A 14,873-nucleotide genomic window follows, 5' to 3' on the forward strand; every position below is an offset into this window, starting at 1 on the left:
CAAATAAATTCATTAAAAATCCTACAATGTGATTTTTTTTTTCTCATTTTGACACAAACGTAATGGTTATTTAGTCTACTGACTTTCTTAGTCATTTCTTATTTACTCTGGTGTATATGAAGATGTGACATGGGTTTTTCACCACAGACCTAACTCTCATGTTGACTATTTTGTATAATTTAGATGAAAAAATGTGTGAATCTAATCTAGCTGCAGTAAATTTGTGGAATGATTTACCTGGTGAAGCTGTAGGGGGAAATTGATTTTGCTTCAATCCATAGTTATTCAGCCTGGACAATGGAGGATGCACGTCCCATGGCAGAGGATCTATTCTAGACCATGGACAGCAGTGCTCGGCACTCTGAACCGTACAGAACAGTACTGTCAGAGTGTCAAAAACCCCACTGAGGCAATTTTCACAACACTGTCAGAACTTTTGCCAGTTGACAAATTGGTGAATATTTTTGAGGCAAACTGACCTGATTTTTTAAATTTATTTTGTGTGTGTGCCTTTCTCTTAATCATGAATGGCTCATTTGGAAGCGGTTTCATGGATCCGTAATTGATCACCGAGTCCAAAGAAGAGGCCTTGAAGCGTTTCCCAGATGCATTGTCCTCAAAGGGCTGTTTTTTTCTCTCTTCCCGCCCACTTGAAGCAGTCATTCTGAAAACGTAATATATATTAAACTAGGTTTGTTCTTGATGGTTTCCCAAGTTATTAACAGCAAGACTCACAAAACAGTTAGTAGAGAGCAGGTAGTGTCAGTGCACAAGCTACATCTCATATTCTTACATAACTAGAGAACAAGAACGATCCAATTTGTATGTTTTTTTTTTATTTACATCAACATTGAATACCAAATGTAATGAATTGCAGCATACTGGAATCATATCCATCATCCTGATTCAACCATGATGGACTAGTTTTGCCCTTCTCAAAGTTTACAAACTTTATTTGGTTTTTGAACCAACATTTTCAATGCAGACCTGCTCATACGGTGCATTCGGGAAAGTGTTCAGACCCCTTGACTTTATCCATGATTTGTTATGTAACAGACTTAATCTAAAATGGATTAGGTAAAAATGTTTCATCAATCTACACACAATACCCCATAATGACAAAGTGAATACAACAGGTTTTTAGAAATGTTTGCTAATGTATTAAAAATAAACATACCTTATTTATATAAGTATTCAGACCCTTTGAACAGATCTGGGGAAGGGTACAAAATAAATTCTGCAGCATTGAATGTCCCCAAGAATACAGTGGCCTCCATCATTTTTAAATGGAAGAAGTTTGGAACCACCTAGACTCTTCCTACAGCTGGCTACCTGGCCAAACTGAGCAATCAGGGGAGAAATGCCTTGGTCAGGGAGGTGACCAAGAACCTGATGGATACTCTGACAGAGCGCTGGAGTTCCTGTGTGGAGATGGGATAACCTTCCAGAAGTACAACCATCTCTGCAGCACTCCACCATTCAGGCCTTTTATGGTAGAGTGGCCAGACGGAAACCACTCCTCAGGCACCATAAGAACTCTGACCATGAGAAACAAGATTCCTGGTCTGATGAAACCAAGATTGAACTCTTTGGCCAGAATGCCAAATGTCACGGCTGGAGTAAACCTGGCACTATCTCTACGGTTAAGCATGGTGGTGGCAGCATCATGCTGTGGGGATGTTTTTCAGTGGCAGGGGCTGGGAGACTAGTCTGGATCGAGGCAAAGATGAACAGAGCAAAGTACAAAGATCCTTGATGAAAACCTGCTCTAGAGCTTTCAGGACCTTAGACTCGGGGTGATGGTTCACCTTCCAACAGGACAACGACCCTAAGCACACTGCCAAGACAACACAGGAGTGGCTTCGGGACAAGTCTCGGAGTGGCTCAGCCAGAGCCCGGACTTGAACCCGATCAAACATCTCTGGGAAGACCTAAAAATAGCTATGCAGCGACGCTCCCCATCCAACTTGACAGAGCTTGAGAGGATATGCAGAGACAAATTGGGAGAAACTCCCCAAATACAGGTGTGCCAAGCTTGTTGCGTCATACCCAAGAAGACTTGAGTCTGTAATTGCTGTCAAAGGTGCTTCAACAAAGTACTGAGTAAAGAATCTGAATACTTATGTAAATGTCATATTTCATTTTTTAATTTTTATTTTATACATTTGCCAACATTTCTAAAATCCTGTTTTTGCTTTGTCATTATGGGGCATTGTATGTAGCTTGAAGAAAAACAATTGAATCATTTTTAGAGCAAGGCTGTAACATAACAATGTGGAGAAAGTCCAGGGGTCTGAATACTTTCCGAATGTACTGTATACGCAGAACAAAAATATAAACTCAACGTGCAACAATTTCAAATATTTTACTCAGTTACAGTTCATATAAGAAAGTCTTTCAGTTGAATTAAATGAATTAGCCCCTTTATCTATGGATTTCACATGACTGGGAATACAGAAATACATCTGTTGGTCACATACCTTTTTTAAAAGAAAAAGGGAGGGACGTGGATCGGAATACCAGTCAGTATCTGGTGTGACCACCATTTTGCCTCATGCAGCGCAACACATCCTCTTCGCATATAGTTGATCAGGCTGAGGTGATGGCGGCAGGTGAATGGCACGACAATGGGCCTCAGGATCTCGTCACGGTATCTCTGTGCATTCAAATTGCCATCGTGTTCGTTTTGCCCATGTGTATCAAGAATGGTCCACCACCCAAAGGACATCCAGCCAACTTGACAAAACTGTGGGAAACATTGGAGTTAACGTGGGCCAGCATCCCTGTGGAGTCCATGCCCTGACGAATTGAGGCTGTTCTGAGGGCAAAAGGGGGATACAACTCGATATTAGGAAGGTGTTCATAATGTTTTGTCCACTCTGTGTAATTTAGGATAGTTTTACAGCTTTTGTCATTCTTATTTGATTATTTTACATGTGATAAAGCCAGAGAGGGCCAGAGAACTTTTGCGTACTTCAAAATTAAGTTACTTAATATCCTTAAGTTACCAAAATGCAGGTAGTTTACTGGTAAACTTAGAAAGTTCCCAGTAATGTCCCTTTGCAACCCTAATTATGACCCACGAGGCTTTTTCTTAAATATTTTTTTTTTTACCCATAACAGTAGGAGTAAAATATCTAAATGCTCAGCTCTTACTGTACAACCAATCTTCTACTTTGAGATGCTTTGTTTACAGGCCCTGTAATTAGGTCTGCAGTACAGTACGAGCGCTAGCTCTGTGTATGCTTACTAGACTATATGCTGTTTTGAAGTGTGTAGTAGAGATTTGATTTGAGATGGTCTAAGATCTTGAGACTTGAGCAGTAGCCTATACTATCCTCATCTATATTCTCTCATTTCTTCGCTCTCTCAGCGTCTCGCTCTCTCTGGCTGTGGCTTCTCGCTCTGTGTACCCCAGGGCACCTAAGACAGATGTGCAGCAGGGCACAGGGGAACATGCAGTGCATATGTTGAGGATTAGCTGGGATTCTGGGATTGTTTTGCTCACTGATCACATTGTGTATTCTGCGCTGTGTGTTTTGGCCTGATAGTGCACACAGAGGACGGGACTCAGTGTGACTGTATTGAGTGTTGCAAGTCATTTGATTTGGGACTGACCGCAGAATGACCTCACACCCCTCCAAGACCATTTGCACTTCAGCAGTGTTTTTGCATTTTCAGGCACTGCTCTCTCTCTCTCTCTCAGTCCCTGGTGTTCTGTATCATGCAGACTGTCTTGTCAACCGTTTTGTCGTTTTAGCATCTCTCTCCCTCCCTCTTTCCCCCTTTTCTCTCGCTCTCCTTTTTGTCTCTGCACAGACCAACATCCCCTTCCTCCAGAACGTTCTGAGTAACGATCAGTTCCTGTATGGCACCGTTGACACCCAGTTCATAGATGAGAACCAGGAGCTCTTCAACCTTAAGCCGGTCCAGAACCGAGCCCAGAAGCTGCTGCACTACCTGGGTAAAATTGTCTTCAACTCACTGCAGTTACATGTAGTTTCTTGCATTATGACTCTGCTTGAACTCCATTTCAAACCATTGTTTATTTCAGAATTCTATGTTTCTTTGTGTGTGTAGATTTATATTTGACATTTTAGACATGTCAACACTTACTCAGTCATCTGAAGAGCAGCTAATGATAGTCTTGATTCATTTAACAATTAAAACTCCCCTCCCCTAGATCAAGAGGTGAGTTAGTTAGATGAATTCATGCCTGGCTGGCACTAAAGACGATTGACGGCACAGCTGTTTCTTCAAGCATCGCCTACCCATGAAGTGTGTTGTATTGTTCATCATGTTAACTATTGAACTCTGACATCATCCGTTCACACAAATGACACCTTTACTATGAGTCATTATTTTCCTTGAAGATATGCTGTCTGGGGTGTTGTATGTTTGTCTCCCATATAATGATTTTGGTTGGTTTGAAATGCCTACAACGACGACCAACTCAGGGTTTTATGATCTCCCCCCCCCTGCTGTCCGGTTTCAGGTCATGTGATGGTAAATGGCCCCACCACTCCCATCCCGGTGAAGGCCAAGCCTTCCTCTATCGATCCTGTGATCCCACCCATTCCTCTGGGTAAGACTCCAACCCTACACAACCTCCTACCAGCTTCATGTAAAACATCTGTTTTTTTTCTTGTCGCAGTCCATTTTTGTCTTGATTTAGTCAGTACAACATAGTGAAAGCTGTATGTATTGATGTGGATTAGGTGAGCCTCCAGTTGGGTTCCGTGAAGTCCTCTTAAGGGAGGGTCCAGAGGGCTTTGCCAAGGCGGTGCGTGCCCACAAGGGTCTGCTGCTCATGGACACCACCTTCAGAGATGCCCACCAGTCTCTCCTAGCCACACGTGTCCGCACCCACGACCTCAAACAGGTCGCCCCCTTCGTGGCCCATAACTTCAGCAATCTCTTTAGCGTGGAGAACTGGGGAGGTGAGCAACACTTGTAGCCTCTACTCCTTTATTCTCTCTTTCTTTCTACTATCACACTTTTCTCCATCTCAATCTGCGCTTTCTGCTTTGCTCTGGCCCGAATCTGCCACCTGCCTCTTTCAGTGGCATCATTTAAAGACGTTATGTTTTCAAAAGTCACAGTTTTCAATTTAAAGGTCAAATAGAATCAACTGCTAGGGTGAAGGGAAAATATGACACTGCCTTAGGGCCAGGTTCACATCGTTGAGCAGAGCAAGTGAGTCGACTACTGCGTCTGGGTTACTCAGGAGTGGGCTCTCAAGTCTGTTTTGAAGTTGATACGGGCAGACTGGCGGTACGTTTCTAAGTAAAGATTGAAGAAAAGTCTCCGTCTCTCTTCATCTGTAGCAAAGTGACTTATGAAATCCATGTTTTATTTGGATAGCACTTTTTACAAACTAAGGCCGCAGAAAATTATCTTGGCCCCCTTTGAAGCAAATCTATTGTGACAGTGTCCAAAAAAAATGTTTTTTATGTTGAGGGAGCTGGACATCAGACTAGGGAGGAAGTCCATCACTCTGGAGGACTAGGAAAGTTTGTCTATTCAGGGGAATCTGTCCATTTTACTGTCTGTTTATGGACTTTATTGTCAATGGAGTCTGTTGCTATGGCAGATATTGATCTTTCATCTTCTGAGTAGGTGCCACTTTTGATGTGGCAATGCGTTTCCTGTGCGAGTGTCCATGGAAACGACTGCAGGAGCTGAGAGCTCTGCTGCCCAATGTGCCTTTCCAGATGCTGCTGAGAGGAGCCAACGCTGTGGGCTACACCAACTACCCCGACAACGCAGTGTTCAAGTCAGTACCTCTGCCCTGGATCAAACACCCCTACTCCAACTAGAACACACATCGTCTCAACCCCAGCCTTCACAGTTTGACGGTCATCGTCTGCATAGTATTTCTTGAAAGTATCACCCTTAAACCCAAGGGTTCTTCATTTGAAGCATGTACTTATCCACCTTTCAATGGTTCTGACCAGGTTCTGTGAGGTGGCCAAGGAGAACGGCATGGACATCTTCCGTGTTTTCGACTCTTTGAACTACCTGCCCAACCTGATGCTGGGTATGGAGGCTGCTGGGGCTGCCGGGGGGGTGGTGGAGGCCTCCATCTCCTACACAGGAGATGTGTCTGACCCCATGAGGCAGAAGTACTCTCTGGACTACTACCTGAAGTTGGCTGATGAGCTGGTCAGAGCTGGAACACACATACTGAATGTCAAGGTAGACTGGCACTGAACCTGCTCTGTCATCAAACCCAGTAATGCGGTTTAACCCAATCAATTACACATTTTATTTATATTCCGCTATTTACAAATACTTGGAATCAGCAACTCGGGCATAAATATTTTGTGTCATGTTGTTGACTCCTTGCTCTTTCTTTAGGACATGGCAGGGCTGCTGAAGCCTGAGTCTAGCCGGATGCTGATTGGTGCTCTGAGGGACCGTTTCCCTGACATGCCCATTCACGTCCACACCCATGACACGGCAGGCGCCGGCGTGGCCGCCATGCTGGCATGTGCCGAGGCCGGGGCCGACATCGTAGACGTCGCTGTGGACTCCATGGCTGGGATGACATCGCAGCCCAGCATGGGAGCCATTGTCGCCTGCACCAAGGGAACCAAATTCAACACAGGTGAGCTGCCAGCCAATGGAAATATAGTGAGCTGCCAGCCAATTGGAAATATAGTGAGCTGCCAGAGTGAGCTGCCAGCCATTTAGAAAGAGAGTGAGCTGCCAGCCATTTAGAAAGAGAGTGAGCTGCCAGCCATTTAGAAAGAGAGTGAGCTGCCAGCCATTTAGAAAGAGAGTGAGCTGCCAGCCATTTAGAAAGAGAGTGAGCTGCCAGCCATTTAGAAAGAGAGTGAGCTGCCAGCCATTTAGAAAGAGAGTGAGCTGCCAGCCATTTAGAAAGAGAGTGAGCTGCCAGCCATTTAGAAAGAGAGTGAGCTGCCAGCCATTTAGAAAGAGAGTGAGCTGCCAGCCATTTAGAAAGAGAGTGAGCTGCCAGCCATTTAGAAAGAGAGTGAGCTGCCAGCCATTTAGAAAGAGAGTGAGCTGCCAGCCATTTAGAAAGAGAGTGAGCTGCCAGCCATTTAGAAAGAGAGTGAGCTGCCAGCCATTTAGAAAGAGAGTGAGCTGCCAGCCATTTAGAAAGAGAGTGAGCTGCCAGCCATTTAGAAAGAGAGTGAGCTGCCAGCCATTTAGAAAGAGAGTGAGCTGCCAGCCATTTAGAAAGAGAGTGAGCTGCCAGCCATTTAGAAAGAGAGTGAGCTGCCAGCCATTTAGAGAGTGAGCTGCCAGCCATTTAGAAAGAGAGTGAGCTGCCAGCCATTTAGAAAGAGAGTGAGCTGCCAGCCATTTAGAAAGAGAGTGAGCTGCCAGCCATTTAGAAAGTGAGCTGCCAGCCATTTGAGCTGCCAGCCATTTAGAAAGAGAGTGAGCTGCCAGCCATTTAGAAAGAGAGTGAGCTGCCAGCCATTTTGAGCTGCCAGCCATTTAGAAAGAGAGTGAGCTGCCAGCCATTTTAGCCAGCCATTTAGAGAGTGAGCTGCCAGCCATTTAGAAGAGAGTGAGCTGCCAGCCATTTAGATAGAGAGTGAGCTGCCAGCCATTTAGATAGAGAGTGAGCTGCCAGCCATTTAGATAGAGAGTGAGCTGCCAGCCATTTAGATAGAGAGTGAGCTGCCAGCCATTTAGAAAGAGAGTGAGCTGCCAGCCATTTAGAAAGAGAGTGAGCTGCCAGCCATTTAGAAAGAGAGTGAGCTGCCAGCCATTTAGAAAGAGAGTGAGCTGCCAGCCATTTAGAAAGAGAGTGAGCTGCCAGCCATTTAGAAAGAGTGAGCTGCCAGCCATTTAGAAAGAGTGAGCTGCCAGCCATTTAGAAAGAGAGTGAGCTGCCAGCCATTTAGAAAGAGAGTGAGCTGCCAGCCATTTAGAAAGAGAGTGAGCTGCCAGCCATTTAGAAAGAGAGTGAGCTGCCAGCCATTTAGAAAGAGAGTGAGCTGCCAGCCATTTAGAAAGAGAGTGAGCTGCCAGCCATTTAGAAAGAGAGTGAGCTGCCAGCCATTTAGAAAGAGAGTGAGCTGCCAGCCATTTAGAAAGAGAGTGAGCTGCCAGCCATTTAGAAAGAGAGTGAGCTGCCAGCCATTTAGAAAGAGAGTGAGCTGCCAGCCATTTAGAAAGAGAGTGAGCTGCCAGCCATTTAGAAAGAGAGTGAGCTGCCAGCCATTTAGAAAGAGAGTGAGCTGCCAGCTGCCAGCCATTTAGAAAGAGAGTGAGCTGCCAGCCATTTAGAAAGAGAGTGAGCTGCCAGCCATTTAGAAAGAGAGTGAGCTGCCAGCCATTTAGAAAGAGAGTGAGCTGCCAGCCATTTAGAAAGAGAGTGAGCTGCCAGCCATTTAGAAAGAGAGTGAGCTGCCAGCCATTTAGAAAGAGAGTGAGCTGCCAGCCATTTAGAAAGAGAGTGAGCTGCCAGCCATTTAGAAAGAGAGTGAGCTGCCAGCCATTTAGAAAGAGAGTGAGCTGCCAGCCATTTAGAAAGAGAGTGAGCTGCCAGCCATTTAGAAAGAGAGTGAGCTGCCAGCCATTTAGAAAGAGAGTGAGCTGCCAGCCATTTTTGCCAGCCATTTAGAAAGAGAGTGAGCTGCCAGCCATTTAGAAAGAGAGTGAGCTGCCAGCCATTTAGAAAGAGAGTGAGCTGCCAGCCATTTAGAAAGAGAGTGAGCTGCCAGCCATTTAGAAAGAGAGTGAGCTGCCAGCCATTTAGAAAGAGAGTGAGCTGCCAGCCATTTAGAAAGAGAGTGAGCTGCCAGCCATTTAGAAAGAGAGTGAGCTGCCAGCCATTTAGAAAGAGAGTGAGCTGCCAGCCATTTAGAAAGAGAGTGAGCTGCCAGAGAGTGAGCTGCCAGCCATTTAGAAAGAGAGTGAGCTGCCAGCCATTTTGAGCTGCCAGCCATTTAGAAAGAGAGTGAGCTGCCAGCCATTTAGAAAGAGAGTGAGCTGCCAGCCATTTAGAGTGAGCTGCCAGCCATTTAGAAAGAGAGTGAGCTGCCAGCCATTTAGAAAGAGAGTGAGCTGCCAGCCATTTAGAAAGAGAGTGAGCTGCCAGCCATTTAGAAAGAGAGTGAGCTGCCAGCCATTTAGAAAGAGAGTGAGCTGCCAGCCATTTAGAAAGAGAGTGAGCTGCCAGCCATTTAGAAAGAGAGTGAGCTGCCAGCCATTTAGAGAGAGTGAGCTGCCAGCCATTTAGAGTGAGCTGAGAGTGAGCTGCCAGCCATTTAGAGTGAGCTGCCAGCCATTTAGAGAGTGAGCTGCCAGCCATTTAGAGAGTGAGCTGCCAGCCATTTAGAGTGAGCTGCCAGCCATTTAGAAAGAGAGTGAGCTGCCAGCCATTTAGAAAGAGAGTGAGCTGCCAGCCATTTTGAGCTGCCAGCCATTTAGAGTGAGCTGCCAGCCATTTAGAGTGAGCTGCCAGCCATTTAGAAAGAGTGAGCTGCCAGCCATTTAGAAAGAGTGAGCTGCCAGCCATTTAGATAGAGAGTGAGCTGCCAGCCATTTAGAAAGAGAGTGAGCTGCCAGCCATTTAGAAAGAGAGTGAGCTGCCAGCCATTTAGAAAGAGAGTGAGCTGCCAGCCATTTAGAAAGAGAGTGAGCTGCCAGCCATTTAGAAAGAGAGTGAGCTGCCAGCCATTTAGAAAGAGAGTGAGCTGCCAGCCATTTAGAAAGAGAGTGAGCTGCCAGCCATTTAGAAAGAGAGTGAGCTGCCAGCCATTTAGAAAGAGAGTGAGCTGCCAGCCATTTAGAGAGTGAGCTGCCAGCCATTTAGAGAGTGAGCTGCCAGCCATTTAGAGAGTGAGCTGCCAGCCATTTAGAAAGAGAGTGAGCTGCCAGCCATTTAGAAAGAGAGTGAGCTGCCAGCCATTTAGTGAGCTGCCAGCCATTTAGAAAGAGAGTGAGCTGCCAGCCATTTAGAAAGAGAGTGAGCTGCCAGCCATTTAGAAAGAGAGTGAGCTGCCAGCCATTTAGAAAGAGAGTGAGCTGCCAGCCATTTAGAGTGAGCTGCCAGCCATTTAGAGTGAGCTGCCAGCCATTTAGAAGAGAGTGAGCTGCCAGCCATTTAGAGAGTGAGCTGCCAGCCATTTAGAGAGTGAGCTGCCAGCCATTTTGAGCTGCCAGCCATTTAAAGAGAGTGAGCTGCCAGCCATTTAGAAAGAGAGTGAGCTGCCAGCCATTTAGAGTGAGCTGCCAGCCATTTAGAGTGAGCTGCCAGCCATTTTGAGCTGCCAGCCATTTAGAAAGAGAGTGAGCTGCCAGCCATTTAGAAAGAGAGTGAGCTGCCAGCCATTTAGAAAGAGAGTGAGCTGCCAGCCATTTAGAAAGAGAGTGAGCTGCCAGCCATTTAGAAAGAGAGTGAGCGGCCAGCCATTTAGAAAGCCATTTAGAAGTGAGTGGCCAGCCATTTAGAAAGAGAGTGAGCGGCCAGCCATTTAGAAAGAGAGTGAGCTGCCAGCCATTTAGAAAGAGAGTGAGCTGCCAGCCATTTAGAAAGAGAGTGAGCTGCCAGCCATTTAGAAAGAGAGTGAGCTGCCAGCCATTTAGAGAGTGAGCTGCCAGCCATTTAGAGAGTGAGCTGCCAGCCATTTAGAAAGAGAGTGAGCTGCCAGCCATTTAGAAAGAGAGTGAGCTGCCAGCCATTTAGAAAGAGAGTGAGCTGCCAGCCATTTAGAAAGAGAGTGAGCTGCCAGCCATTTAGAAAGAGAGTGAGCTGCCAGCCATTTAGAGAGTGAGCTGCCAGCCATTTAGAGAGTGAGCTGCCAGCCATTTAGAGAGTGAGCTGCCAGCCATTTAGAGAGTGAGCTGCCAGCCATTTAGAGAGTGAGCTGCCAGCCATTTAGAGAGTGAGCTGCCAGCCATTTAGAGAGTGAGCTGCCAGCCATTTAGAGAGTGAGCTGCCAGCCATTTGAGCTGCCAGCCATTTAGAGTGAGCTGAGCAGCCAGCCATTTGCCAGCCATTTAGAGAGAGAGTGAGCTGCCAGCCATTTAGAGAGAGTGAGCTGCCAGCCATTTAGAAAGAGAGTGAGCGGCCAGCCATTTAGAAAGAGAGTGAGCGGCCAGCCATTTAGAAAGAGAGTGAGCGGCCAGCCATTTAGAAAGAGAGTGAGCGGCCAGCCATTTAGAAAGAGAGTGAGCTGCCAGCCTGCCAGCCATTTAGAAAGAGAGTGAGCTGCCAGCCATTTAGAAAGAGAGTGAGCTGCCAGCCATTTAGAAAGAGAGTGAGCCAGCCATTTAGAAAGAGAGTGCCAGCCATTTAGAAAGAGAGTGAGCGGCCAGCCATTTAGAAAGAGAGTGAGCTGCCAGCCATTTAGAGAGTGAGCTGCCAGCCATTTAGAAAGAGAGTGAGCTGCCAGCCATTTAGAAAGAGAGTGAGCTGCCAGCCATTTAGAAAGAGAGTGAGCTGCCAGCCATTTGGAAATAGTGACAACTGAATTGTGCTGATGCTTAGTGTGTCGTCGCTCTGCTTATCCACTTCAGCAGTTGAGTAAAAAACAAAGACAACCTTATGACTTAGAATATGAACACGTGGGAGATGATGCAGTACATGTGCAGACTAATGTAAAGCAGAGGAAAATGAAGTATGTTTGTTGTGGAGAGGGAGAGAGCAACGGGGAGCGGGAACTAGAGGAAAAGGAAGAAGGAAGATAGGCTGCACATAGCTCACACACGACCCCGCGACCTTCAGTTAATTGAGACATTACTGCAGCAGATGAGTCTTAACCTGCTGTAATGACCTGGCCTGCAAGGCTCCGTAAAGCTCTGTCTCTGCGTGGGAACAGGAACGTGGTCAGAACCAAGTTCTCATGGCTGCAGCCATCTTTGTTGCTAGGGGAACGGCCGTGAGGCGAGATCATTGCCCCTGTGTGGCATTGTTATTTAGCAGGGAACCATTCAGCGGCAGGCTAGTGCTATCACCCTGCATACACTTATGAGTCTGATGGTTACAGTGTGTTTTGATTCATGAAAGATGGAAGGGCTGTTCTTTTTCATTCCTAATGGTTAGATGAACAAAGACTAGAAGATAATATTCTCACAATTGATGAGCATCTAATCCCTCCTACAACAGCCATGAAATGGCTTAGTAACTCTTTATTTTGTACACAATGAATCAGGATTTGATTAGCTGCTTGTAAAACCCTTAATTAGAGCCTTATCGTAGGCCACCTGAAACAAAGTGGAGGCAAATGAAATAATGGAGTTTGTTTAGAATTGAACAACACTTGAGAATATAAAACTCCATCCATAATGAATTAGTCATGAGGAGAATGGAGGTAGCAGCTGCTCTGAAATGACTTGACCATGTACTGGTGTACCGTTGGGAATTCTACGCTACCTGAGCACAAGTGAGCACTTAACAGTTAGTTTGTTGTTTGTCGTTCTAATCCAGTTATCTAGTTTTTATTAAAGGAAAAATGTCCTCTTTAGAAAATGAAATGTGGCAGGACTCTGCGAAATTGAGTAGTTTTCAAAATGATTATAACCCAGAAATTGTTTTGTTGGATGCGAGTTGATGAAAGTGTAGACGGCCAAGAGGTGCAATTTAGCATCTTTCTTTAACTTGTTCCAATTTTCCATTTCAAAACATGTGCCTTTATGGTCTCCAGATTCTCTCATTCTGATAATTACTGTTCAAGGACACAAGGCACAACTAGATTTCGTGTTGGAGTGTATGTGTGATTGTGCTCTCGACAAGCAGTTTTAAACCGATCAGAATGCTCACATTCTGAGAAAAAGACATGTTGTATTCTTTGTTGATTTAGTTTATTCCCGTGAAGTCTACCAATCTCTCTCTCGCTCTCTCTCTCTCTCTCCTGCTCCTTCTCACTGAGTAGAAGGTTGCCTAGGTAATTGAAATGTCAAGCAAATTCGGTCTTATTCCCTTCTCCCTTTTTGAAATGTTGCGCTTTAGTGCAGTACAGTTTTTGTCCATTTATTGTCAAATTAATTCCAAATGAATTCCAAATATGACTTTGGGTATTCATGCATGAGACAGGATGATAAGACTGTTTTCATTTGTATTTCTTCCCACTAGTATGCTCTCTTACTTGTCTAAGCGCTCTTTTGGTCTGCTACGAAAGGTCGCTGGTTCGAATACACGAGCCGACGAGGTGAAACATCTGTCGGTGCCCTTGAGCAAGGCACTTAACCCCAAAGAAATGTTACTGCCTCGGTCCCATTTGTTCATATTTATTGTGTTGACTTGTTTCTTCATCCTAACTAATGGTAATTGTTTACAGAAAACCCATTTAGTCTTTTTTTCACCTTTCCTCTTTTCCGTGATCTCTTCTCATCCACATTCTCTTGCTCTTAAATTACTTCTGAGCACTTCACTTCTTTAATCTTTCTACCCATCCATCTTTCATCTGCACTGGGAGCTCCCCTCTGGCGAAGGTCCCTTGTTCTCTCCCTTGATGTGTATAGATCATCTTTAAGTCAGCTCTAGTCCTGAGGGACAGGAAATGTGGTCAATGTCACACTCTCTCGTTCGCTCGCTTTCTCTTTTCAATTTCCTCCTCCCATGCTGATGGATATGTGCCAACAGATGTGTATGGTTTAGGGAGTGGGAAGCTTCAGATTGATGTCAAAGCTTAAAATTCACTAGGCTCTGAGATTGGTTGGAGAATGTGTGTGTGTGTGTGTGTGTACGCTGGCCTGAGTGTGTGTGTGTGTGTCTTGGAGTTGTGTTTGTTGCCAGGTGAAGCATGGAGCTAATTGTAATTATAGCAACAGGCATTATATGATTGGTCATCGGGTTTAAATGAGGGTATTGTCAGCAGAGGGTGCATTGACTGACTGAGTGTTCCTGCTTTGGAAGCCTGTGAATGCCTAAGTGGTGAGCACCACACTGATAAGCTTTAGGGTTCTGTGGCATGCCTCCCACATACAGTAGATTAACACATCAGGTTTAACATACAGTGGAAGTCGGAAGTTTACATACACTTAGGTTGGAGTCATTAAAACTCGTTTTTCAACCACTTCACCAATTTCTTGTTAACAAACTATAGTTTTGGCAAGTCGGTTAGGACATCTGCTTTGTGCATGACAAGTAATTTTTCCACCAATTGTTTACAGACAGATTATTTCACATATAATTCACTATCACAATTCCAGTGGGTCAGAAGTTTACATACACTAAGTTGACTGCCTTTAAACAGCTTGGAAAATTCCAGAAAATGATGTCATGGCTTTAGAAGCTTCTGGCTAATTGACATCATTTGAGTCAATTGGAGGTGTACCTGTGGATGTATTTCAAGGCCTACCTTCAAACTCAGTGCCTCTTTGCTTTTGATCATGGGAAAATCAAAAGAAATCAGCCCAAAAATAATTGTAGATCTCCACAAGTCTGGTTCATCCTTGGGAGCAATTTCCAAACGTTCATATGTACAAACAATAGTACGCAAGTATAAACACCATGGGACCACGCAGCCGTCATACCGCTCAGGATGGAGATGCGTTCTGTTCCCTAGAGATAAACGTACTTTGGTGCGAAAAGTGCAACTCAATCCCAGAACAACAGCAAAGAACCTTGTGAAGATGCTGGAGGAAACCGGTAACAAAAGTGTCTATATCCACAGTAAAACGAGTCCTATATCGACATAACCTGAAAGGCCGCTCAGCAAGGAAGAAGCCACTGCTCCAAAACCGCCATTAAAAAAGCCAGTTTGCAACTGCACATGGGGACAAAGATCGTACTTTTTGGAGAAATGTCCTCTGGTCTGATGAAACAAAAATAGAACTGTTTGGCCATAATGACCATCGTTATGTTAGGAAGGAAGACGCTTGCAAGCCGAAGAACACCATCCCAAACGTGAAGCACTGGGTGGCAGCATCATGTTCTGGGG

General features: G+C 45.2%; 1 protein-coding gene across 4 annotated transcripts in view; it reads left to right on the forward strand.

The window, feature by feature from the left end:
- Positions 1-14,873, forward strand: part of LOC118390349 (pyruvate carboxylase, mitochondrial-like) — a 96,084-nt gene that overhangs the window by 65,907 nt on the left and 15,304 nt on the right. For all 4 annotated transcript variants that reach the window (XM_035780810.2, XM_035780807.2, XM_035780808.2 and 1 more), the window contains exons 11-16: positions 3,820-3,964; positions 4,496-4,585; positions 4,719-4,940; positions 5,620-5,776; positions 5,958-6,198; positions 6,361-6,610. In XM_035780810.2, coding sequence (XP_035636703.1) covers positions 3,820-3,964; positions 4,496-4,585; positions 4,719-4,940; positions 5,620-5,776; positions 5,958-6,198; positions 6,361-6,610 — 1,105 coding nt within the window. The remainder of the gene's footprint in view (positions 1-3,819; positions 3,965-4,495; positions 4,586-4,718; positions 4,941-5,619; positions 5,777-5,957; positions 6,199-6,360; positions 6,611-14,873) is intronic.

Source organism: Oncorhynchus keta, chromosome 11 (genome assembly GCF_023373465.1).
Source record: "Oncorhynchus keta strain PuntledgeMale-10-30-2019 chromosome 11, Oket_V2, whole genome shotgun sequence".
NCBI classification, from domain to species: Eukaryota; Metazoa; Chordata; class Actinopteri; order Salmoniformes; family Salmonidae; genus Oncorhynchus; species Oncorhynchus keta.